Source organism: Oncorhynchus tshawytscha, linkage group LG20, assembly GCF_018296145.1.
Source record: "Oncorhynchus tshawytscha isolate Ot180627B linkage group LG20, Otsh_v2.0, whole genome shotgun sequence".
Classification (NCBI taxonomy): domain Eukaryota; kingdom Metazoa; phylum Chordata; class Actinopteri; order Salmoniformes; family Salmonidae; genus Oncorhynchus; species Oncorhynchus tshawytscha.
Window position 1 is genome coordinate 13,214,009 of NC_056448.1, and position 27,809 is coordinate 13,241,817.

General features: G+C 44.4%; 1 protein-coding gene across 2 annotated transcripts; it reads left to right on the forward strand.

Moving 5' to 3' along the window:
* The first annotated feature begins 2,212 nt into the window (after positions 1–2,212).
* Positions 2,213–27,298, forward strand: ssh1b (slingshot protein phosphatase 1b). 2 transcript variants are annotated; one of them, XM_024380711.2, is made up of 15 exons: positions 2,213–2,750; positions 4,353–4,390; positions 11,977–12,077; positions 12,968–13,032; positions 13,125–13,246; positions 13,345–13,413; positions 13,982–14,047; positions 14,536–14,730; positions 14,913–15,006; positions 15,224–15,352; positions 18,148–18,194; positions 18,429–18,575; positions 18,816–19,016; positions 21,156–21,792; positions 22,060–27,298. In XM_024380711.2, the coding sequence occupies exons 1-15, from the start codon at positions 2,670–2,672 to the stop codon at positions 23,164–23,166; spliced, it is 3,099 nt and encodes a 1,032-aa protein (XP_024236479.1). In that variant the 5' UTR covers positions 2,213–2,669; the 3' UTR covers positions 23,167–27,298. The 2 variants fall into 2 exon arrangements, with proteins under 2 accessions (XP_024236479.1, XP_024236480.1); XM_024380712.2 differs by lacking the exons at positions 2,213–2,750; positions 4,353–4,390 and adding an exon at positions 9,066–9,835.
* Positions 27,299–27,809: the final 511 nt, after the last annotated feature.

The following is a 27,809-nucleotide window of genomic DNA, read 5'->3' on the forward strand; positions in this document are numbered from 1 at the left end:
AAATTGACAATCTACTGAACCCTGCTCTTTGCACCTGATTCCACCCACCACTCCTAGTAAATCGTGACACACAAGCATTTCGCTACACTCGCATTAACATCTGCTAACTATCTCGGCCATATACGATTCGAGGTCTTGCAGAGAAAAGCATGGACTTGGAAGATGACAAGGGGGTTATCTTCCCTAAAATAAGCGTGGATCACATGAGGCCTCATATAGAGGAGACTCGTCGGATCCCTCATAAAATAAAATCAGCAGCCTCCACAGCCACCACACCAGCAGGTGCAGCCTCCACAGCCACCACATCAGCAGGTGCAGCCTCCACAGCCACCACACCAGCAGGTGCAGCCTCCACAGCCACCACACCAGCAGGTGCAGCCTCCACAGCCTCCACACCAGCAGGTGCAGCCTCCACAGCCACCACACCAGCAGGTGCAGCCTCCACACCAGCAGGTGCAGCCTCCCAGCCACCACACCAGCAGGTGCAGCCTCCACACCAGCAGGTGCAGCCTCCACAGCCACCACACCAGCAGGTGCAGCCTCCACACCAGCAGGTGCAGCCTCCACAGCCACCACACCAGCAGCAGCTACTGATATAAACAAATGTATGTATGTAATCTCATCAGGATGATCCATTTAAAACGGCTTTTAATAATTTTTTACAATGAAATCAATAAAGTATTTGAAATGCTATACTGTTATTAATCTATATATTGTAATTAATAAAGTGTTTCAAAATGCTGTACTTTTATTAACATATATGTTCAGATCATTCCTGAGAGAGAAGGGGTGTAGTATCTCCAGATGGGCGTGTGGTACCCTTCCTCACCCATGCCAACAAGATGTTACTTCTTGTGGGGTCTTTGCCTTGAATGTAAGTACAAGTAATGCACAATTCAAATTTATAGTTGTGTCATTCTCAAAACGTTTGGCCACGACTGTACATGTAAAGATGTATAGACTAGATGACAGTATGTTTTGATAGATAACCTGAGCTAACTGTGCCACTTCTGTGGGGAGGTGGACAATAATGAGGAAGACACTATCTTGGTAATTGCTTGTTCACTTCTAAAGGCACATTTTTACAAGTACAAATTTGTATAATCAGTCATATTTCTAGAGGTAGTATTATCTGCTTTGTCTGATTTTACTAGGCAAGTCAGTTAAGAACAAATTCTTATTTTCAATGACAAGCCTAGGAACAGTGGGTTAACTGCCTGTTCAGGGGCTGAAGGACAGATTTGTACCTTGTCAGCTCAGGGATTTGAACTTACAACCTTTCAGTTACTAGTCCAATGCTCTAACCACTAGGCTACCCTGATAATGAAATAATTGTAATTCAAAAAATGTATTTAGTGTTTTAAATATATTAACATTTTTTATCATAAATTTCAGATTGGTTGTAAACTGCTGCCCACGATGGTTACATTAGTCCTGTATGAAAACCATCCCATCATTGGAGGATTATGTCTGCGCTGCCTGTCAGGACGAGGTTAGGCTTGAGTTCCAGGCGACGGTATCACCTGGAAAACTTTCCATAAAAAGTGGACTACATGTCCAGTCGAGCTGTTGCAGCTTTCCAATTTGTTTGTTATTTATTGTCTTTTTATATTTGATTTGTCATTTTACATCTTATTATGCAAAGATTTAAATTTGTATTTCCTATTTAATGTTTGTTAACAAACTTAACCTTCCGTGATATTTTTGTGTTATTGTGTGATAATACACAAATATTATCTTTATTTTCTTAAACATTACAAGATGTTTCTAAAAGAAATGTGTATGTTTCTTTACACTCTAATACACTCTAATTTTGCTTTCAGCCTCGCTGAAATGCCCCCCCCCCCTTCTCATTTCCTTAATTTTGTGGCTGGAGTCAAATACTTTCTGTGGAACGCAGTAATGGTCAACATGAGCTACATAAAATTATTCAGAAGTCTGCCAGGCCTTGCAGTCCCAAGATAGAAGGGGGGGAGAATTTCGGCAAGCAAGAAAATAGCCTTGCCGAAATCGTTAGTGCCTCACCGCGATCAAACCGATATAAAAAAAAAAAAATGAAACTCAGCCTAAAATGATCAGAAATCTCAATTTTCAAGCAAGTCGCAGCAATGGAGAATTGAGTGCGTGCGCATTCACGCGAAGGGGGGAATAATTCTGGCAGGGGGGGAGCTTTTCGGCACAACACCGGAACATCCGCCTGTTGGGGACTCCGCAGAGAATAGTCTGTGGTCTATGGTCTCAAAAATATAGTCTGTCCAGAATCACCTTGACGACATTTGCCCAATGACAGCGCGCACGCAAATTGGTTCGGCCAATCCTAGTATCCGGCAGTAAAACAGAAGCGCATGTCATTTCTGCTCCTCATGCAATCTACGATGTTTTGTTTGTCTGCGTGATAAAATGGCATATAACTCAGATGGACGAAATGTTATACTTGCCTTTACAACTATTTACAGATGACTATTCTAAAGCGAACTGTGGAGGATGAGCGAGGCGGAAGCCGGTGATGGGTGTATCATGGTGAAATCAGAGGCAAAAAATATTTAATGCGATCCTGAGCTTTTTCTCCTGTGCTGGACAGGGACAATTTCGGCGCATCTTGTCCCAGAGCAACGCGCCTTTCTTTCTCCCATTCAAAGGACTCCCCTCCTCCGTAACAGCAGCCCACCATGGCCCTGGTAACCCTGCAGCGCTCTCCCACCCCCAGCGCGGCATCCACCGCCAGTACCGCAACCACCAACGCGGGGGAGGTAAGTGGAAACTGTCTAGCGCGGGGGCTGTTCGCTATAGGCAGCGCCGTGGAGGAAACGCCGGGGATGCGCCCGATACCCACGTCCCTCACCCACTAGGCCCAGCATAGCAGAGAACGCTTTCAGCTGTCAATAGAATTTTAGAAATGTTGTGACTTTTTATTTAACACGGCAAAACAGTTTTGTATGGACGTTGTTTAATAGTTGACTTATTGGAATCCATGGCGTTTAGAATGGTTAACTAGTCCAGCCCCGCGACGTTAGCTTGTAAACAAAATCTGAGCTGGGGATTAGTTACCAGAACAATGCATTCATTGCGTGTGGCAACATTTTATTTCTGCCTTCAGCTTGTGTGGTTTAAAGACAAATATGCGTTTATACAGTAGGTACTTTAATTAAAGTATTAACTCAGGCTTTTGCACATTTTGTAAGTAATTTGTTTAAATTAATTTGCTTTGGCTGGCATATGGAATAGAGTGAGATTGATCAGAATAGTACAACTAGCTACTTGCCTATTAATATGCACGGTTACATCACTAGTGAGTCAGGGATGCTGCGGTTGGTACCCGCTCGTTTTAATGGTTCAACTCACTGTCAAAATACTACGGTGGCAGGTGTGAGCTAATATTTCAAAACATATGAGATCATAGATAGTGACCTGGTACGGCCAGTAGAGAGCGCTGATACACTGTATTCAATGCAAGTGTATTGAACGTTTAAAACCTAAGTTCAGTTAAAACATGCACTGTAGTACATCTCTCCGGCTTCTGATCTCCGTAATAAAGCATATGATGCATTTTTTTTTATACCATAACTTTCAAAGGCCAATGAACCCATTATGACTTGAATTCCCATCGTGGCAGTCAATTGCGCACACAAACACACACATGGCTGACTGCTGCAGAAATGATGTCATACTAATTACATCATTAAAGATACTGCTGCAGAAAGGATTTCATACTGAGTTGGTGACCTACAGTATAATCCTGTGTATTCCTCTCTTGTATACCTGAAAGTATCTAGAGTATGTTGCTACAAGTGATTGGATTAGTTTGAGCTGTTGGATTAGGTAACCTCTTCGACATCACCACGGGTCAAGCACAGAGTTTAGGCCTATGTCAGTGCTCTTTTGGGCACCATAACCTCTGTAACCTTTCATGGAACACAGAGAGAGTTTTATGCACAGACCTTACTTAATGCAACAAGCAACCACAATTACTCTGCCCTCTGTCTTCAGGAGTTACAGCATTGCTCTAGCTGTTACTTTACAGTAGGCCTTTATTGAGTTACTTGTTCACATAAATTAAAAACACCATAGTAATGGCCTATATACCCAAATCTTTAAAGGGAAGGATTCTCTCTGATGTCCCCACCAGTCAATGGGAATCCTCTGAGACATTGTACTGTGACATTGTGATGAGGTATTATAGCAAGGTCAATGAAGGGAGCATAGGACATAGCAGGTCATAATATGGTCATGTGCTGCTGTTGCGCAGTTCATGCTGCTGTACTGTCTGCACAGCCATGATGGAAGGGTTACTGGTTCGTGTTTCTAGTGGGCCTACACTATATGTATAATTTCTCTTTGTATTTGTTTTGCAGGATTTTGGGAGTGATGATGACCGGAGAGCAAATCAGAGGTAAGCATATTTCCCTGAGAAGCTGTGCATGCACAGACATTAACCAGGTGGGACGGTAGCGTCCCACCTGGCCAGCATCTGGTGAATTGCAGAGCGTAAAATTCAAACTACAGAATTATAAATATTTAACTTTCATAAAATCACAAGTGTAACATAAAAATAAATCTTCACTTCTTGTTAATCCAGCCGCTGTGTCAGATTTCAAAAAGGCTTTATGGCGAAAGCACACCATGCGATTATCTGAGGACAGTGCCCCGCATACAAAAGCATAAAAAACATATTTCAACCAGGCAGGTGCACCATGAAAGTCAGAAACAGCGATATAATAAATGCCTTAACTTTGATGATCTTCTTCTGTTGGCACTCCAAAAGGTTCCAGTTACATCACAAATGGTCCTTTTGTTCGATTAATGTCCTTCTTTATATCCATTAAAAACTCAGTTTAGCTGGCACGCTTCAGTCAATAATCCACCCAGTTTCCCGCCATCAAAATGAATCCCAAACATTACTAATAAACTTTTCCAAACAAGTCAAACATTTCTAATCAAACCTTAGGTACTCTAATACATAAATAAACGATAACATTTAAGATGGAGAATTATTATTGTCTTTACCGGAGAAAAATACCAAAGAACGGCGCTCTCTTCCACACACTTGGAAACACTACAGCCAAAATGGGAGCCACTTAGAAAAACTACCATTTCTAGCTCATTTTTCCAAAAAACAGCATGAAACTCTTTCTAAAGACTGTTGACATCTAGTGGAAACCCTAGGAACTGCAATCTTGGAGGATTTTGCCCTATAATAAAAGTGACAGCCATTGAAAACAGTGGTAGGCTGAATTTGTCTTTTTTTTGGGATGGTTTGTCCTCGGGGTTTCGCCTGCCATATCAGTTTTAGAAACTTGAGAGTGTTTTCTATCCAAATCTACCAATTATATGCATATCCTAGCTTGGGCCTGAGTAACAGGCAGTTTACTTTGGGCACGATTTTCATCCGGACGTGAAAATACTGCCCCCTATCCAGGAGAGGTTAAGGATGCATTGGAAGGATCTGTTGTGCTCCAGTAGGGGGAGGGGTGGTATACATTGGCCAGGAGATCGGTGAGTATGTTTCCCAAAGCCTATGGACATTGACCCCTGACCCTGGTGTCAGTGGGAATTCCAGGGTTAGGTTACAGCAGGAGGCACACAGAAATGCCCTGGTGAAATAACATGGACGCTGGTGCTGAATTACACGTATTGTAGGTCTATGTTGGTCTGGATGAAGAATTTATTGTTCTTGCGTTAATGTTATATCCATTAAAAAACAAGCTCGGCTAATAAAGAAACGTCACATTTTCAGGACCCTGTCTTTCAAAGATAATTTGTAAAAATCCAAATAACTTCACAGATCTTAATTGTAAAGAGTTTTAACACTGTTTTCCATGCTTGTTCAATGAACCATAAACAATTAATGAAAATGCACCTGTGGAACGGTCGTTAAGACACTAACAGCTTACAGACGGTAGGCAATTAAGGTCACAGTTATGAAAACACTAAAGAGGTCTTTCTACTGACTCTGAAAAACACCAAAAGAAAGATGCCCAGGGTCCCTGCTCAATTGCGTGAATGGGCCTTAGGCATGCTGCAAGGAGGCATGAGGACTGTAGATGTGGCCAGGGAAATTAATTGCAATGCCCGTACTGTGAGATGCCTAAGACAGCGCTACAGGGAGACAGGATGGACAGCTGATCGTCCTTGCAGTGGCAGCCCACGTGTAACAACACCTGCACCGGATTGATACATCCGAACATCACACCTGCGGGACAGGTACAGGATGACAACAACAACTGCCCGAGTTACACCAGGAACACACAATGCCTCCATCAGTGCTCAGACTGTCCGCAGTCTGACTGTAGGCTGAAAGAGGCTGGACTGAGAGCTTGTAGGCCTGTTGTAAGGAAGGTCCTCACCAGACATCTCCGGCAACAACGTCGCCTATGGGCACAAACCCACCGTCGCTGTACCAGACAGGACTGGCAAAAAGTGCTCTTCACTTACGAGTCGCGGTTTTGTTTCACCAGGGGTGATGGTCGGATTCGCGTTTATCGTCTAAGGAATGAGCGTTACACTGAGGCCTGTACTCTGGAGCGTTATCGATTTGGAGGTGGAGGGTCGGTTATGGTCTGGGATTGTGTGTCACAGCATCATCAGACTGAGCTTGTTGTTATTGCAGGCAATCTCAACACTGTGCGTTACAAGGAAGACATCCTCCTCCCTCATGTGGTACCCTTCCTGCAGGCTTATCCTGACATTACCCTCCAGCATGACAATGCCACCAGCCATACTGCTCGTTCTGTGTGTGATATCCTGCAAGACAGGAATGTCAGTGTTCTGCCATGGCCAGCGAAGAGCCCGGATCTCAATCCCACCTGTTGGATCGGAGGGTGAGGGCTAGGGCCATTCCCCCCCAGACGTGTCCGGGAACTTGTTGGTGCCTTGATGGATGAGTCGGGTTACATCTCATAGCAAGAACTGGCAAATCTGGTGCAGTCCATGAAGAGAAGATGCACTTTAGTACTTAATGCAGCTGGTGGCCACACCAGATACTGACTGTTACTTTTGATTTTGACCCCCCCCTTGTTCAGGGACACATTATTCAATTTCTGTTAATCACATGTCTGTGGAACTTGTTCAGTTTATGTCTCAGTTGTTGAATCTTGTTATGTTCATACAAATATTTACAAATGTTAAGTTTGCTGACGCAGTTGACAGTGAGAGGACGTTTCTTTTTTTGTTTAGTATAATTATAGTTTAGTATAAGTTTAGTATAATTATCATCCAATCAGTTGACCCACACCATGATCGCTTGCAAAAGGGATGGAACATCACACACCATTGCAGCCCATTACAGTAGTACATTAAATGTCCCTATCAGAGGACCCTTCTACACCTAGATGTAGGCCTAGTTGTATCCACTGTAACAGTGTTAATGGTTCAACCCAGAGTTAACATTCCCATCAACCGCTATCATACATTCCATCAAACCAGAAACACTATCCAGCTGTATTTCAGAGCTGGGGGTGAGTAGCACAGATGGAATCCTCTGCTCGGCTACAGCAGGATGTGATGTAAGGGTCTTGTTTTGTTCTAGATTAGACTGTCAGAGTTTCTTGGTAAGAGAGGTGATAAGACCTATTTGGCCATTGTAGTAGGCCCAGTGTTGGCTGCACACTCTGTTCTCTAGTCCAACCTGGCTGGGCAAGGGAGGTTTCAGCCTTACACAACATATTCCCTCATCTGGTAGACATGATACATACAGGGTGTGTTGAGATTCTAACATTGACAAGGTAGACTACATTCTTGGTGGCACCAGGCAGATAGAGGAATGTTTGAAAGGTGGGATGGAGAGACATTTTGATGATGTAAAATCTTTTCTGCAGAGCTGCTTCTGCCTGCTCTCTTGGCAGAAGAAGCATGGAGGATGTGAGAAGTAAAAAAACAACACAAAAAAACACACAGAAACTAAACCAAATGATTGAAATGAGGGGTTTTGAATCCAGCATCATTACATGTTATTTTTGAGTTAAAAGGCTAAACCAGGTGCTGCAGGGGATCTGCGGCCAGATCAAAAATAATAATTTATATTTCTTTATTTTATTTTATATTACTAACAGTTTAAACCAATTTTGTTCAAAGGGTCTGGAATATGTTTTTAGAGGGTGTAGGATTGCAGGATATCAGCTTTAAAGCTGAAACAACTAAAAAATCTCTGCCCCATGATGACGTGTAGAATTGCAGGGCATTTGTTTGAAAACTGCAACATTTTCTCTCCGATGCCAAGAGGCGGGCCTTTAAAATGTTCCTTCCCAGGGCTCGAGACTTGGTTAGTCCGGTCATTCACTGCTGAAGTCCTAGTAAAACCTTTTATCGAACTCAGGTTGTGTTCTGATTATGAGGGATCCCTGATGAATTTGCTATTACAAAAAGAGTCCCCGGCCCCAAAAAGTTTGGACTCCTGGGCTGAAACAAAGACTTTTGTGTTGATAATGATAAAGAGTCACCAACCCAGATACACACTGTAGGGCGGAATAGTCACACCATTGATTATTGAAGAGTCTGTTTTGGAAGCGGCCCAGCCTAATCCACGTTAGACCTGCTCATCTCATCCTCTCTCAGTCCTGTGAACCCAGTGATGTCAGTGAGTCTGCCTCTCTGAGCAGGTTAGCGTTTTTAATCATGAATCTTGTTCTTTAGCTAGTGACAACTGTAGAGCTGCCTATCACAGCCACAGTCATACATCTGACTTTAAACCTAACCTTAAACACATTGCTATCCCTAATGTCTAACCTTAAATGAATACCAAAAAGCACATTTTTGTTTTAAATAATTTTTACAATATAGCCAATTTTGACTTTGCAGCTGGCATATCTAATGGGAAATGGCTCAGTTCTGCCTCCAGAACAATACTCGTGACAATAAACTTCAACCTGCCCCCTCTGAAGGCCATACTGTATCACAGGCAGAAACCTGATCCACATTCAACCCTCCAGCAGCCCTTGGTTCTCACAGCACCCTGCTTGCCTCAGCCAGAAACCCCAAGTACCAGACAGAGTTATGCAACAGCCAAGGAGAGTGCTCACCGTGTGTGTGTGTGTGTGTGTGTGTGTGTGTGTGTGTGTGTGTTACATGCAGGGACTTAGAAAGGGGAGATCTCCTTGGTATGTGTGTTGTCTAACTAGTAGCTTTCTTAAATTGCTTCAACCTCTATGTCTGGAATATTATGGACTTGGATGTGTTCTGTGAACGAGTTGTGGTTCATACAAAGTTGAATATGTCACTCAATGAGTAGTATGTTTCCTTTGGCTCAGTGTCTCATCAGGGATCCTTCATGTCAAACAGCCTCCACTCTACAGACGCGTGCTTTGTAGACTGAAGCTGAGCCGAGCAAGATTCCCTGCCACCCAACCCAGCCAACGCGAAATATGCTTGAATAGAGCTTTTGTGGAGGAGTGTTGCGGAGGGAGTGCTGATTGCTCAAGCGCGCGCTGTGAGGAAGAGATAAGCAGCAGAGCTGAGCAGACACAGCAGAAGTCTGAAGACTAATCCTCACAACTCAGACGGACAGGAGGGAGAGACACACACCAGACCAAGACAGGATACATGATCAGACTAGTTCAACCCAATCTAGGCCTTTTTACATGAGAAAAAAAAAGAAACCCAAGGCAATCTTGGCTATTGTGCTTCAGAAGCCAAATGTAGTTTTTGAGGCACAAAATGGTTGTGAATGCTATGAAGCTATGATTTGTGAGGAAGCCAGTAGACCAGAGAGCTACTGAGGGAGAGATCCAGTAACCAGCATCAGGATGCATCTTGTGGTGGAGCCCTCGCAGGAAGCCATGCTCACCATGCTGCCTCACTTTGTGGAGAACGCAGTCCGGACTCAGAGCGAGATCTACCGAATGTAAGTCTTCAGCACACTCACTCCAGGAGAGGCAATCCTAAGTGTTTCTGTCACTGGCATTATTACCTTGATAAGTGGTAGCAAAGATGGTTTGAATGGTAGTAACTTGGAAGTGCATGTATTGTGTGACCTGCATTTTCTGTTTATTAGCTATTGGTAAAAAAAATGTTTTAAAAAGTGTAACATCCATTTTTATAGCTCTGTGCATTTTATTGACAACTTATTTTTCTTCGACATAAATACAAAGTGTACTTTTAATTATGGATTTGATCGTAGTGTTAGAATTGCTTACGGGTATTGTTTTAATTGCTGTCTCGATTCTTGTGTTCCTTTTTTAGACGTCTTCTGTTCCCAGCTGTCTTAGAGACATGGGTATTAGCTCTGATTTGTTCTCAGTAATAGTGTAATGGACGGATTAGCAGTAGCTGGAGCATATTCCATAAACCGTTAGGTATATACATCCATCTGTCACTCTTGTTTCTGGATTGTGATTATTGATGCAGTACATCCCGATTTAGAGTACTTTGGACATTTTGAAAGATGAGCTACATATTATGTACCCAACTGATTTCCTATCGTACCCCACTCTCTGACCTCTTGACCGAGGCCACCCTCATCGTCATCGTCTTTTCAGGACATTCTGAAAAGAAACAATACGACGTAACAGCTGAACAGAAACAAAAGCTCTTGTGACGGACCCACTCTGTCATACCGGTCTTTGTGTGGTGGCAGAGCGAGAGGGCAGCCTGCCTGTTAACAAAGCCCAGCTCTGTTCCTTTTGGTCAATGTTATGGCCAGTGAACACTTAGCTCTGTTTCTCCTGGACATTGTGGAGTCCAAGGAAAACCTAACTTTTATCCGGGGGTGGTCAGTGCCTCCAGCACAGGACAGTCAGGAGAGCCCATCCCTGGCCAGACAAGGGAGGGATGGGTGGCCAGACAAGAGAGGGATGGTGCTGGCCAGACAAGAGAGGGATGGTGCTGGCCAGACAAGGGGGGGATGGTGCTGGCCAGACAAGGGGGGATGGTGCTGGCCAGACAAGGGGGGGGTGGTGCTGGCCAGACAAGGGGGGATGATGCTGGCCAGACAAGGGGGGGGGGGGATGGCCAGACTGGCCAGACAAGGGGGGGGATGGTGCTGGCCAGATAGGGGACATATTACAGTGGTGGGCACAATTATCTCCCCTGCCCCCCTCCCCGAAAGGTCAGGGGACCTAATCACGTTCTGTCAGTTCATCATCTGAGGGGAATATTTCATCAAGGAAAGGTCTCTAAAGTCTGCTGACATTCACTTACTGATGAGCTCGGAATGTCCTTTTCTGCTGGTCACTGAACCTTTGAAAAGCAATTAACAGCCATCCCACCCTATCTCTTTCTCTCACTGTAGCTCTGCTCCCTGATTCTGCCCTCGGTACATTTCGACATTTCCAGGTCATTGTCTCCATTCCTGGCTCTAGAGAGAAACAGCCTCACTTATTGATAAGTGAGAAGAATACTGTGGGTTGGACAGTTAATTGAACCACATCAACCTTATGATATTCTACAGTAGAGCTTCCACATAACTTTCTATGGCTGTTTTACTTCACTGAAGTGAACTCACTGGTGTCTGTCACAGACATGGGAAGTAAAGTAAGGCTAAGGCTGAGTAGTTTTGCGACAACAGACATTCTGTTAATCTGTAGACCTACGAGCACAACAAAACGGGGAAGGGAGAACGAACAGGTGTAGAATAGAGTGAATATTTCTAATGTCCTCTGAGTAGAACGCCGTAGAAGTACAGTGTGCCACAGACACTGCTTAAGCTGTTCGAGCGGTATAATGATTTGCCCAACACTCTATTTAGGTTTTCTGATGATCTGTTGCCTACTTACAGTACAGTATGTGCTCTTTCTTTCACTTCTCAAATGAATGCTTCCCCATTCTCTGTGTTACATCATAAAACCACTAGATACTGATGCGGTCTGAGACGTCTGTAAACCCTGTTTCCCTGTCTGCCTGTGTGTGTTTCCCTGTCTGCCTGTGTGTGTTTCCCTGTCTGCCTGTGTGTGTTTCCCTGTCTGCCTGTGTGTGTTTCCCTGTCTGCCTGTGTGTGTTTCCCTGTCTGCCTGTGTGTGTTTCCCTGTCTGCCTGGCTGTGTTACAGCCTCAGTGAGAGCTTCTTCATGGTCAAAGGAGCTGCCCTTTTCCTGCAGCAGGGCACCAATGCACAGGGACCCAAGACACCCACACACCACAAACTCGCAGGTAACTACAAACACTCTTGACACACACTGAGCCTGTTGTTCAGTGAACCGTGACAATGCCACTGCTAAAGCTCCATGCAAAGAAAAGGTCATATTTGCTGAGGTTGGGTTGGCTTTTGTGGTTGAGCCTGTGTTTAACCCATGTTCACTGAATGATTACCTGGCCTTTGATTGAGTGCCCTCAAGGCAGGTATTGCTTTTAGCAGTAAAGGGGCTTTGTAGATCTGGTTTTCTAGATCCTGCTTGTTTGATTTTCCCATCAAGATGTTACATAAACTCACCAAGCTGGACTAACCAACCCGCAGTGCAGCTGATGTTACCCGTAGGCATATGTGTGCCTGATACAGCATGTCTCATAGCAGGGTTGTTGTTGACATTTGTTCGATTGGGGAGTGCTAGCCCTTCATTTTGGAGTCCAAACACACCCCTCCCCTCTCCTCCCCTATGACACGCAGGTTAAACACAAGATCAATGTGAGGAGCATTCCAGATTCCTTGATTACATCACCAGGCGTTCAAGTCCATGCTTAGCTCTGATAAACCTTGGGTTTGTCTGTGTGTTTACGCATATGACTGACTGTTCCTGCATGTTTGTATCAGTTTAGCCAAGGGTTGTACTTGAGATTAGATGTTCTGGTACACCGTTCCCAATTATTTTCATGTCCCGTCATGAGATGTTCAGGCTTTGCTCTGCCGTGTGTAACTTCTGTACAGACGTGTGTTGCTGTGGTTGGAATTGGATCAACCTGCAGGAGGGCATCTAAATAGGAGCCTGGATAGCTGAGCTGGAAATAGTTCTACAAGATATGGCTGATGGGTAGATCGGTTTGATTGATCGGGACACACCACCTGAAGCAGTTGGATGATGGTATGTGGTTCTCTTCTCTCCTAGGTGACTTACCGCAACACCTGCAGGTCATGATTAACACCCTCCGCTCTGAGGACCGCATTAAACTGGTGAGTCAAATCCTAACAAATGTACTTACCACCCATATTGATTGACGCACAGATGCTACACAGTGCAACCTATTCCTCCTGCTGTAACCCAGGCTGTACGGTTAGAGAGCGGTTGGTCTGACCGCGTGCGGTACATGGTTGTGGTCTACACCAGTGGTCGCCAGGACACTGAGGAGAATATCCTGCTAGGGATGGACTTCACCGATAAGGACAGGTACCCACCTGTCTTTCCTCCTCAGCCAGCAGTGATAGACTACAATGTGGTTTGTTGTTGTCTTAGAGAAATGGTTGATTCTGTTGTATTTTTCCCAGTAAAAGCTGCTCTATCGGGATGGTGCTACCGCTCTGGAGCGATACGAAGATCCATTTGGATGGAGATGGGTAAGTGCTGCTCTTCTACATTTGACATTTTAGTCATTTAGCAGCCGCTCTTATCCAGAGAGACTTACACCTTCAGATATCTAGGTGGGGCAACCACATCGCAGGCATAGAAAGGACATTTTTCCTCTATAACGTGGCTGTCAGTAGAGTTGCCCCCCCCACACATGGAACTTTCCACAAAGGTACGGTATGTGTCACACGCAGTACATCCCACAGACAACCAAGCTGGATGCACACAGTCAACCATGAAGTATCTCTGCTCGTTAAGCCCGTTCAAACGGCTCAGCCCTGTAAGGGACGCAGAATGAGTTACTTTGCCCTCCAGTGGGCAGTACAGTGAACTACAGCCATTTTCATCCCTCCATGTGGCAGATGAGCTCTTGCTGAGCTGTTAAAGTCATCCCTCTCTCTATGCTGGAGGAATGTTCCATTGGTTTGTTTCCTGAATAGCACCCCGAGCCACTATAGCTCAGCCCCTGTTTGTGTTTTCAAACCACTCTCTCTATCTCCCTCTCTCTGTCCATGAACCCAACCTAATCCTTCATCCTCCCATCTTCTCTCTCCTCAGAGGATTTAGTGTGAACACAGGAGGACGATCGCATGTCTTCAAGCCTGTTTCTGTGCAGGCCATGTGGTAAGTGTCTGTTTTGTGTTTTTAATTTCTACTGTGTTTGGGTACTTCAGAATATCATTGTCTGGTGACCTTATATTCCCTGAAACCATAGTGACTGTCTGTGGACAGTACTGTACTTTACCACCTTGGGCTTGTGGTGTTGGTTTCATCTTAATATCAACAATCAATGGAATGAAAATCATAAACTACTAGTGGAATTATTCAGGCTGGTAACTCTGTGATGCTGGGGGAAAAAACGCTGACAGTGTCCATGCACCATCTACTGGTAAATGGACGTTACAATTTGCTTTCATTCTTAACAGATTCATATTTTGCTCTGGATCTGACAAGCCGCCTTAATAATGTGCTCTGAATTTCCTGCCGTCATTAAAAATCAATGATCCAAAGGCTGACTCTCCATGTCATTAGATCAGTGGAATAGCTACTGACCAGTTGCTGTTGTGAGCCTGTATTATGACTGAGAGCTTCTGCTACCGGCGTGTCTTTAGGTCTGCCCTGCAGATCCTCCATAAGGCATGCGAGGTGTCTCGCAGGTACAACTACTTCCCCGGGGGCATGGCCCTCACCTGGATGGGCTTCTATGAGAGCTGTATCACCTCCGAGCAGAGCTGCATCAACGAGTGGAACGCTATGACCGACCTGGAGACCACGCGGCCCGACTCACCTGCCATGTTCGTCGACCGGTAAGACCTCGCTCATCCGATTGGCAAAGTTCACTTCAGTTGACTTTAGTATGATTCATTTCCAGTTCATTACCAATCTCAGAAGGTACTGTATGTCCATTATGGTGTTAACCGGGCCTTTTCTGTTGAAATGTGCTGGTTACATTCATAATTGTCTTAATGTATTGACGCATGTTGAACAGGCCAACGGAGAGCGAGAGAACCGAGTGTGCAATCAAAGCCAAACTACGCACCATCATGATGTTCCGTGACCTGGAGAATGTCACTTCCAAGGAGGTATTGTGAGCCCCAAACGTATTGGGGCGGTGACACGTTTGTCCTTGTTTTGGCTCTGAAATGATACAATGTCTGAGGTTAAAGTGCAGACTGTCATCATTCATTTGAGGGTATTTTCATCCATGTTGGGTGAACCGTTAAGAAATTATAGCACTTTTTGTACATAGTTCCTCCCAACTACCATGGTGCAACCTAATACCTGATATGTCCCCACCAGATCCGTGTGGAGCTGGAGCAGCATATGAGCTGTAACCTGAAGGAGTACAAAGAGTTCATCGACAACGAGATGCTGCTGATCCTGGGTCAGATGGACAAAGCCACACTCATCTTCGACCACCTGTACTTGGTAAGAACCTTTCTTGACATCCTAATGGTCTCTTTGTATCCATGAAGGAAAAAAAGGAAACCGCACACAGCTCTTGATAGTATCACTGATCTTTAATAAGCTTACGTATCGGCCTCACGACCTTCGTCAGAGCTTTTGAGGGTTTAAAAAAATAAATTACGTATGTAGACCTAGCCACACCCACATCCGTTCCACGCACGGAAAGGGGTTGGAGGCGAAGGAAAAAACAAATAAGTGCTACCAAATATATCAATATACATTTCATAAATATTCGTCTGTAAAACCACATTGAGGACATAGACCTACCGAGCAAGTTTTCATTAATCATTGGGTACAGTGTACGAAAAACATCAGAGTAATCTTAAATAGGGGCATAATTCATGTTCAAATTCACAACATAACATTCATAGGCATTTCATGATTAAGTCCTTTAACATTCTCTTTTACTCTGAGTATTATTAATATCCCCACCCCTGTCTGATATCTTAACTTTCTCTTTGCCACAAAATCTAAAGGTAGAAATGTCATGCTTTAGGTCATTAAAATGTACTGCGACTGGATAATTCCTGTCCTTTCTCCTGATCGAACTTTTATGTTCAGTGATTCTCTGTTTAAGAGAACAAGAGGTTTTACCTACATAGCACAGCCCACATGGACATTTAATAATGTAAATAACATGGGTGGTGGAACACGTAATAATGTCATTTATTTTGAACCGTTTTCCTGTGTTTGGGTGGCAGAAATATTCACACTTCATCATTATTGTTGCACTGTGCGCATCCTCTGCATTTATAGCTACCATTTGGTCGAGGGCGTAAAAGAGCCTGGCTGATTTTCTTTTGGGTCTGGCAGTTGGCATGAACCAATTTATCGTGTGTAAATTGCGACCTCACCTATAGACAATAAGTGGTGGATATTTTAAAATTCAGCCGGCAAAGCTGGGTCCGATGATTAAAATATGCCAGTGTTTCTTGACCGCATCTCCCACTATTCGCGATTTCAAAGTATATGTGGTTGTGAACATTACAGAGTGTTCTTTAGCTTTAGCGGGGGTTTTTTTTTGTCGCAGTTCATCTCGTGTTTTTCCCAATGCCAAATGAAGAGCTTCATCCACACATTGTGGGGAATAGCCTCTTCTTAGAAACCTCATGCGCATCTCTGCTGCTTTTTCTAGATAATCCTCTGTGGAGTGGCATATACGACGCAGTATGAACAAATGGCTTCTTGGAAGTCCTCTTTTTAACGGCTCAGGATGGAACCTGTCCCCCTGTAATAAGAGTATTTCTGTCTGTTTCTTTTCTATACAGAGTAGTAAACAGGGTTCCATTTGATTTCTCAATCCACATATCGAGGTAATGAACACGCCGAGTGTCATATTCAATAGTGAATTTGAGATTGGGGTCAATGTCATTGAGGAGTGCCATTAAAATCTGACAGCTCTTTTTTCGTTCCTTCCCATATGCAAAAAATGTCGTCAATATATCGATACCACTTCAGGACATTATTCAAAAATGGATTTTCATTTTCATTATTAACAAAACGTTCTTCAAGAAGACCCACATAGAGGTTAGCATAGCTCGGAGCGAATGTGGAGCCCATCGATGTTCCATTCGTTTGGAGGTAGTATTCACCATCAAACCTGAAATAGTTATACGTCTAAACATATTCAGCCAGCTCTAAAAATAAATTTAGTTGGTGGATATTCGAGAGTATCTCTGTCTCCCAAATAGTGAGCTAGGGCTGCCCGCCGCCCCACATGGGGAATGCTGGTATTTAGACTCTCGACATCTTTTCCATATAATGGCAATGCTTGCACATGAGTTTTAATAAAAATGTCTACAAAGTTCGACAACGGCTCTAGCATTGAGCCTATTCCTGCAACCACTGGTCTGCCTGGATAATTGCCTTGTTGTGTTTTAGGTTTGTGTAATTTCGGTAAAATGTACAAGCATTGATATATGGCACATTTGCAGCAAAGATATTCCGGTTTTGAGATGAGGTGGTTTAATAGGGCTCCAGATTGGAGCATATATCCCACAGGAACACCTGTGTGGGATCAACACGTCAGTTTTCTATAGAAACGTTCATTGCTCAGTTGTCTCCTGAATTTAAAAAAATATATTTTTCATAGTCTAAAACAACCACAGCACCCCCCTTATCCGCAGGTTTAATAACCAAAGAGGAATCTTTCATTAATTGAGTGCCTGTTCTTCTGTTCTGGTGAGATTCTTCTGAATGTGGTTTGTTTGTCTCCTATATACTGACATCACTTCTTGTTCGACTAACCAACAATGGGTATTAATCGAGGAGTTGTTAACCATAGGACAGAATTTGCTATTGGGCTTAAAATGGGTACCAGTTCTTTGATGTGTTTCTAGGCCCGAAACAGTGCTTTGCGAAAACACATGTTTAAGTTTAATCCTGCAAAAGAATTTAAACAGATCTACTCTCGTATCGAATGGTTTATCTGTACATGTAGGTACAAAAGAGAGGCCCTTAGGGCAGCAGGTAGCCTAGCGGTAAAAAGCGTTGGGCCAGTAACCGAAAGATCGCTGGTTCGAATCCCGAGCAGACTGAAAAATCTGCTTATGTGCCGTTGAGCAAGGTACTAAACCCTAATTGCTCCTGTAAGTCACTCTGGAGCACTTTGCTAAATGACTCATGTAACTACCGTTCTCCTCGCTAACCTCTGAACTCCTGCCACACCACAACCCTGGTGTAGTTACAGTTCATTTCACCCCTGTAACCTGACTAAGTTGTCTTGATGTGCATTCCTTTGTTTGTTTCTTCTCTAGGGCTCTGAGTGGAATGCCTCCAATCTAGAGGAACTACGGGACTGTGGGTGAGTGGGCGTCTCACAAACACTAAAGCTATGTCTAGAACTGCTCCCTAACCACCAGCCCTGGCTCACAAACATAGCGTTGTATTATTCTGTATTCTCAAGGACAATACATGTCTGTCAGGTCATTGTTGAATCTCTCCTTCAAAAGACCTACCAATACAAAAAGGTCTGTTGTTAGAACATCGCTAGCACCACTGAACTAAAGACTGACATGTTTTTTTCTTCTTGATGCAGTGTGGGCCACATCCTCAACGTGACCAGGGAGATAGACAACTTCTTCCCGGGCATGTTCACCTACCACAACATCCGGGTGTACGACGAGGAGGCCACAGACCTGCTGGCCCACTGGAACGAGACCTACAACTTCATTGTCCGAGCCAAGTGAGTGCCTACTTCTCAAAACAAACTGAACCCTACTCCTTGAACGGCTAACATGTATGGGAGCATGTGAAGTATTCACCACAGAACCTCAATAAAGGCAATGTAGTCTACTAAATAGTGGCTAGTGCCTCTGTCTTGGCCGAAGTTATTCTATAAGCTATGTGGACAGCCTAGTAACTATGGATAAGACATCTTCTAAATGAGCAGGGTTTTAATGTAAAACGTATTATTTCCCCACAGGAAGAACCAGTCTAAGTGTCTAGTCCACTGTAAGATGGGTGTGAGCCGGTCAGCCTCCACGGTCATAGCGTATGCCATGAAGGAGTATGGCTGGACTCTGGAGAAGGCCTACAACTTTGTGAAGCAGAAGAGGAGCATCGCTCGGCCCAACGCTGGTTTCATGAGGCAGCTGGCCGAGTACGAGGGCATCCTGGACGCTAGGTCAGTCGGGGTAGACTGGGGCACTATACAGGTATACTGTAAAACTTAAATTAATAGCCCAGGTGTTCATTTGCTTCAATCACACACAACCGGCGCTTATTAGAGACAGGCTTCTATTTGAGCCAGGTGTGTATTTCCTTAATGCACACAGCTTTTGCTCAATAAAATGTTGAAAAGACTACCACATTTGTTTGTGACAAAATATGACCAGTATAAACCTTATAATAACAGATCCATCGCAGATCAGACTTGCGAAGACTAGGCTGCGTGTCATCAACCCAATTTCGTACTTTAGCACCATTCTCACTCGTTGAGCCGACCATGTCAAATCACACTGCCGTCTCATCCATGGCAATGATGTTGGTCTCCTTTATCGTGTTTCGCGCAATCTTTACGGTACGGAAGTTCACTAGTAAACAATTCACTTAGACCCAGCATTTATTTGAAATAGCCGTTTATTTGCTGAAATGTGTGCAGAGGCCCGGCTATTAAAAGGGACAGACGACTATTTGCGACTCAGCGTTTAATTTAAGTTTTACGGTATGTAGGTCTGTTCAGGTATACGGTGCCTTCAGAAAGTACCCCTTGAGTTTTCCCACATTTTGTTGTGTTACAGGCTGAAATTAAAATGTATTTAATTGAGATTGCGTGCTTAACAAGTCACATAATAAGTTGCATGGACTCTGTGCAATAAGTGTTAAACATGATTTTTTGAATGACTACCTCATCTCTGTACACCACAAATACAATTATCTGTACGGTCCGGTCCGTCAGTCGAGCTGTGAATTTCAAGCGCAGATTCAACCACAAAGACCAGCAAGGTTTTCCAATGCCTCGCAAGGAAGGGCACCTATTGGTAGATGGGTATAAAAAAAGCAGACATTGAACATCCCTTTGAGCATGGTGAAGTTATTAGTTACACTTTGGTTGGTATATCAATACACCAAGTCACTACAAAGATACAGGCATCCTTCCTAACTAAGTTGCCGGATAGGAAGGAAACCACTCAGGGATTTCATCACGAGGCCGATGTTGACATTAAAACCGTTACATGGTTTAATGGCTGTGATGGGAGAAAATTGAGGATGGATCCACAACATTGCAGTTACTCCACAATACTAACCTAAATGACAGAGTTAAATGAAGGAAGCCTGTGTAGAATCCATCCGGTTTGCAACAAGGCACTAAAGTAATACTGTAACTAACTTTTTGTCTTGAATACAAAGTGTTATGTTTGGGGTAAATCCAATACAACACATTACTGAGTACCACTCTCCATATTTTCAATCATAATGGTGGCTGCATCATGTTATTGTATTCACCTTTCAGTAGGAGAATAACCTAAAACACAAGGCCAAATGTACGCTGGAGTTGCTTACCAAGGCTACATTGAATGTTCCTGAGTGGCGGAGTTACAATTTTGACTTAAATCGGCTTGTAAATCTATGGCAAGATTTGAAAATGGCTGTCTAGCGATGACAACCAAATTGACAGAGCTTGAATGATTTTTTAAAAATAATGTGCAAATATTGTACAATCCAGGTGTGCAAAGCTCTTCAAGACTTACCCAGAAAGACAGCTGTAATTGCTGCCAAAGGTGACGCTAACATGTATTGACTCAGGGGTGTAAATACTTGTGTAAATGAGATATTTCCGTATTTCATTTTCAATACATTTGAAAAGATATCTAAACATGTTTTCACTGTCATGAGGAATTGTGCGTAAATGGGCGAGGGGGGGGAAATCTATTTGGAATTCAGGCTGTAACACAAAATGTGTAAAAAGCCAAGGGGTATGAATACTTCCCGAAGGCGCTGTGTAACCAGCTGTGCCTTGTCTCTAACATTTAATTTACATTCTCACTCCACTGCAGAGTCATGAGGTATTCTACCTAACTCGCTGCATAGAGATCAGATCAAATGTGACTGTTAAATTACCACCGTAGCTGTTTAGACGGGGACAGCTAAGTTAAGCAATCTGTAAGGTTATTTGTGTATTATTAGCTTGGTAGAGAGACTGCAGATAATGGCCACTAAGTTTATTAGTGGCTAAGCATCTCATTATGTCTATGATGTCTGTCTGTATACAATACATATGCTCTGTACACATGGTCACTCTAACCCCCCCCCTGTCCCCCAGTAAGCAGCGCCACAACAAGCTGTGGAGGCCCGAGGGAGGGGAGGACATCCCAGATGAGGCGTCGGGCCAGTGCTGTGGTGGAGAGGAGACGCCCGTGGAGGGTGAGGCCTGGGGGGGAGAGGGCTGCGGAGCCTCCCCCTGCCGGGGCTTGGGCCTGGAGGTGGAGCCCTTGGACCCCCTCAACTACAACTACTACTTCAGACGGCTGTCGGACACGGCCCTAGACAGCGAGCCCTCCACCCCAGTGCGTGGTCCTCCCCTGCTGGGCATGGAGAGGGTGTTTATTGAGATCGAGGATGTGGAGAGGGACGCCCTTCTGGAGGACGAGGGCTTCCCCATGGCCCAGCTGGCTCTGCCTGGGGAAGGCACCGCCGCCCAGACCTGTGGGGGCCGCCTGGAGCCCCTGGAGGACATGAGGCTGAGGCTGGAGTTCAGCACGGTGGAGGAGGAGGACGAGGAGGAGGCGCAGAAGGAGGAGGCAGAGATGGCCGCCCTGGCTTGGACTGCTGCAGGAGGAGAGGGCGCGAGAGAGGACGAAGAGAGGAAGGAGCAGGTCAACATGAACCGCTTTAACAACGAGAACGCCAACAACAGTAACCGCCTGGCTGCCAAGCGCAGCTGCCCCGCTACCTTCGACGTGAGTGGGGCAGTCAATAGCTACCTGTATCTATACAAATGGGGGTGTAAAAGTTGGGTTAATTTTGACTTGAACTTGTTTGGGGTTAAGGTTAAAATATTAAGCTTACATGAGGGTAATTGTAATACCTTATAATGCCAAATTTATTCGATCCCATTCATTTCAGGGACCAGCATCTTATAGGTGTCATAATATCGAGTGTTTTATTAGCTTCGAGACCTCTGTCTGACCATGCATTCCCTCCCTCTCTCTCTTTCTTCTGTTTAGGACAGTGCTAGCACAGGAAACCCTTACAAAGTCAAGCCCTCCTACCAGTCGTGTAAAGACTGCCTGCGTCTGCCACCAGGGCGGCGCTGTGAGCGCCCAGCAGGAGGTCGCACCCACCGCCTTAACCCCACACGTCACTGCGGAGTGGTCCCCACCATCTCAATAGACCCCCCTGGCACCCACTTCACCAACACTCCTGCCCCCCACTCCCCCTGCACCCTACCTGCCACCATTGCCCGCCTGGAGGCCTACCGCCAGCGGCTGGTGTCGCCCATGAGCTGCGAGGAGCTGCCCCGAGACCGACACTGCTCCTTGGAGACGGAGGACATGGACGAGCTGCAGGAGGATGAGGAGGAGGAAGAACAGGAGCCAAGGCCAGGCAGGGAGGTTGGGACCGGAGCCATCACGGAGCTCACGTTTATGAAGCTCAGCCTGGACGGGGAGAGGCCAGCAGATCAGTCTCCTAGTGGAGGGGTGGAGTTGCAGCCTCCTTTTGGTGGAGTGGAGCTACAGAGGATGGGGCCTGAGCTGGGGATGGGGCTGGTGAGGCAGAGGGCAGAACAGCTGGAAAGGCTTTCAGGCCTGGCCATGGAGGGTCTACTCTCAGGGGCTGGGCTTGCTGAGCAGATGGACCTGCACTTGGCGGTGGAGGAAATGGAGGGGGATGTAGGGATGCATTCTGAAACCCCCATTCCATCTACCAGCTGCATGGTCACAGCCGCAGACCCCCAGATGAACACCACCCCGGTGTCGTACCCCCAGGGTTCCGCCCAGACCTGGACCCCCGTGTCCTCCCCCCACGGCTCCACCCTCACCCGGAGCTCCAGCAGCGACAGCCTCCACAGCAACCGCGGGGGACACCAAGGCCTGGTCCGGCAGCGCACCCAGGAGATAGAAACCCGCATGAGGCTGGCCGGCCTGACCTTCCCCTCCCTGCTCAAACGCTCTAGCTCCCTGGCCAAGCTGGGAGGCCTCACCTTCTCCACCGAGGACCTCTCAGACCTAGCTGACGATCAGGCCCAGCTGTTCTCCACCGAGCCACCAGCCTGCCCCTCCACACCAGGGGGAGAGGAACCCTCTGAGCCCCCATCCACCCCCAGGAGCTGACTGTGTTTCCAGTGTGTCTCCTCCAGACAGGTTCCACAGTCAGAACTTAGGAAGCAGGTTTGAAGGAGGATGAAGTTTGCTACAGGTGTCCTGGAGACATGCCTGGAGATTCCTCTGTCTCTCGAGACATATTAACAGCATGTTGGCTGGAAGAAAGAAAAATAACACAATTCCTATTATACATACATGTACTGTCTGTTTATCAATCCAAATAAGAGATACTGTTTTAGAAGGTACTCTCAATGGAGCTCAATGAATGTGTGCAACTGAGCCTCTGCTTCGATTCGTTCAACATCTCCTCATGTGCCCCTGAACAGACTGACTGTTGAATATTGAATCCTCACTTACTGTATTTTCCTCTTGCGTTTTTGTGTCACCGAATAACGACTTCATCATATGAGCATCTTCCTGCCTCTTCAAGCGAAGCAGTGTACCTCAGTCGGAACACAAGCATCTCAAGAATATTTTAGTCCATGACTGTCTTTGTTGACTTGCCTCTCTTCTCAATGACTGGCTCAGCCAGCCCTCCTCCATTTGAGGTACTTCATGAAATAATGTCTTGAAAAGTGGTCAATATGCTATTCATGGCCGTACAGTGTTACACAACGTGTCCTCGTCGTCACGGCTACAGCCTCTTCTTGAGCAATGCTATGGATGATGGGAAGAAATGCAGAAAGAGAAGTAATATTGACTAAGTCCCGTTTTCCATTCTCTCCTGGATTCGTTTGTTTCTTTGAAGCAGTTTAGAGGGAGCATATAAACGTTGGATTTGTTTAGTTTTCGCCACAGCTGGCATTTCACCACTGCTGTGCAAAGGCAATAGGCACAGTAGTTCAATGATCTGATTGAGAACTCATCATCCTTGTATGGTTTGAGAGGATTTGTGGGCAACTGAAAGAGTTCAAATTGTTTTGGGATTGGATTTCACAATGCTGTATTACTACTCCACTTTACCACTGATTAGTGCTCTGCCCCCTCTTCTCCAGACCAGCTGTAGTCCGACATACTGTGTCTGACACCATATCTTTCTTCCATCATCTCTGCATCACTCTCAAAAGGCAATCAAATACATTAGGTTCAAGTTTTTTTCTGACGGCATTCCTCTTCTATTTATTCTCCTCCCTTATTGACACACATTTGTGGTATTGCACAGTAGGTGTAGGAGCTTTGTGAAACCGGCTTTATTCAACTGTCATTGTGCCAGAGCAACATTGGACTCCCTTTTTATTTGTACTGTAACAAAACAAAAAAAAATGGAATCGTTGCCATACATTGAAGCAGAACTACTGTATAAAGTCCCATTTGTTTGAACAGCTTGTTTTTCCTTTCACAGACCTGGGAGTTCCAAATGTGTCTGTGATGTCAGCAGCACAGCGTAATGGGCTTTAGCTGGATCTGTTTGGGAAAGAAGCAGCTTTTCTCAGCCTTTCGCACAGCAACACTAACAGCCAAACAAGGAAGTTGGGACAAAAAAACAAGTTGAGGCATTGGAAGGAACAGACGATTATCTACCGTGATAGTTTCTCAGAAAGGGTTTACAGTGCTGCTTTCTGTTGCAGTCTGTAGAATATCAGTAGCTACTACAATTTATTTTTAGTTTATTTACAGCAGACATGAGAAACTTCCGAAGCTGTGTGTAGAGCAGCAGCACAGTATGACAGGCCAAGTCTGACTGGAGGCTCTGCCATCCCGCATGCTGTTTCACCAATGTTCCCTTAACTTAACCCCTATATTTATCAGTTTGAGTATTTATTTAGTACAGGTTCTAATTTGATAAACTGGCGCATAATATGCAGGTAGTTGACTTCTTTGTGGCCAGCCTAAACTTACTCTGCCCCAAAGGTTATTATGCTTTTGAAAGTTGTTTGGCTGTTTATAAACTAATGCATTTGGCATGTTGAGTGTGCAAGGATAATATGTGTGATGGTGGCAGTGTGTGTGTGCAGGCGCATGCACACATCAGGAGTTTATTACCATGGTTGTGACAGGAGTGCTATGTGACGATGGGAAAGCTGTCTGTGTATGAGCGCAAAACATCTGTTGCTCTTTTAAAGTAGGGGATCAATTGACTTTTTTTTCAATTGAGCTGTACATATGTCGTTGCCACTGACGCAATGGCCTATACTATATGTAGACAAGATTGCTTTTGATTTGTGATAACTGAACAAAGAAAAATGAAAATCACTCGTTCACCCAAATTACACAATTACACATGGTTTTCCTTACCCTGTAAGCAGTCTATAGACAAAGTATGACAGGAATCCATGCTATGGTGTAGTTTCCCTAGCACTGTTTCCAAGTCATGGACCTCATTTTTATTCGATTTTCTTGCGCATCGTGTTTAAAACATCTATAAGTGACTGAGTTTCTCAATCAATTTTGGATACTTTCGGATAATTTGGACATGATACGTGGAAAATTCGAATATCGGTCCCGTGACTTGAATGGGATTTGTGCCACAAATGCTAAGATGTTAGCATGTAGAAACGTTGCCAGAGTAACTAAACCAAAGAATGGATTGCTGTCATACCTTGTGCATAGACTGCTTACAGGGTAAGGAAAGCAATGTGTAATTTGGGTGAGCTATCCCTTTAATCATATGAGTGGCTCTGCATTTTTTATATCAGCAACTATCGTCAGTGTTTGTTACTCAGAGGTACTGGTCAAAGCAAATTTGCATTTAATTTGGGTACAAGCCACATTAATGGGTTGGGTTCTGTGGTCAGTGAACACTTTGTGGTGTTTGCACTTAAGGTTACTGCACTTAAGGCACTGGGTGAATTTGCCTGTGTTCACTGGTAGGTATTCAATTTTAAAGAGGTTGCCTCACAGGAAATACAGTCATTAGAATGGAATAGGAAGTAGTAGCGTTTTAAATTGAGATTTGTCTACAAAACTGCCCCCTGTCCCTTTGTTTGTTTTTTTTAAACTTTTTTTTTTATTGAATATTATTTCAGCCAATCTGATGTCTAGCACTTGAGGTCACCATATATCATTTGGGTTTACGCTTTATTCCAACCCACTGTTATAATGCCTTCATGTAGCTGTTATAAGCATGATGTAACTTCTGACATAGCAGGTTATTAAAAGGGTTACAGAATACCCTATAATATTATAAAGAGTGGAATTAGATCCCGACGGTTCAAATATTTATTTCACGACACTGGTGTGGTGATGGCATTATTGTAGGATCTGTTTGGTTGGCCAGTGGTGCCCAGTGTTATGTCATGCTCATAGCAGTGAACAGTAGGCCATATGACGGAGGATTTAAGTGCAGTCAAAAGGAGTGTCTTGAACTAGTCCATCACAACTGATGCTATGCTTAAAGCTACTGCACTGTTTTTTTAATTTAAAAAGAAATCTATTTCTACTTAAGTGCCTTAACCCTGGCCTTAGCTCTGTCTGTCCTAACCTCGTCACAGGCTTTGCAGAGTCATTGTGAATGAGTGTATCCATGGAAACGCCACTTGCCCTCTGCCCCCCCCCAAAAAAGAATTATCCCGATGCCCCTCGAAAGCTACATCTTGATACACACGGAGCACACAAGCTCTCACTCCCACACGTGTATTTGCTTGACAGGCTCATCAATTGCTATTATTTTGTTTTCTATTATTGAGACCAAAGTCTGAGGGGTTTATTTGTGCAAATGGGCACAGAACAAAGTTTTCTACATACATTCCCAGGCATCTTAGGGTTCACCTGCCCTTACTTGACAATCCTTAAACTGGTCAATGCTTTGAGAGTGTGAGACAGAAAGCTGGGTATAGAGACCCTGAGACATAGGAAGAGGGGGAACTTATATGTCAAGATGTTCATGTCAAGAGTACAAGTTGCCATCTTTCCCTGATATTCATTCCTTACCATAAACAAGTGTTAGATATGTTTTTGCATATAAGGCATAAATGAATGAAAACTCATAAAACATACATCATCATATTGAGAGTAAGTTTTTTTTACATTGATTGATTGTTTTTGTTATATATTTTCTTTTTTACATTTTAAGCTGTAACTTATTGTTTGCACTATGTTAATGTGTAATGCACTTTTTTTAAACATTTATTTTACATTTTGTTTAAAAGGATGTCCAGTGGATGTGAATCATGGAAATAAACCATTTCCTCTGCATAACCTATCTGCTGGCCTACAGTGGATCATACTTAATGGGGAGGAGACAGTCCCTCTTCTGACACTTGCTTTGCAACTACATGCACATAGACCGTTGGTTCCCAATCTTTTCTGAATCACACCACACAAGAAAACAAATGCCAAGGCTCACTTTAATCGGACTTTCCTGCATCAAACAAAATTATTCCTCGAAGAAAAGCAACTCTAATAGGCTATATTAAGCAGCCAGCTTGAAGTTCCATGTTCCCTCCGTTTCCTCCTCCACACTGCGTGAAGCAAACGTTTTCTCAAATGCGAGACATTTATTTATCGTTTTAAATATGGTTCACTGGAATCTTAATGTTATGGTACCCATATAATGACTGATAAGTGTTGACCCCTTATAGACCTTGCAGAGTTTCAGCTTTATATTAACTAGAAGAAAGGACTGATGGTCTACTGCGGTGCGTCAAATAAAAGGGATGTTATTTGAGATCTGCTTTTGTTTTGCAGGGATGTGCAAGGAGGGTTTTTGTCTC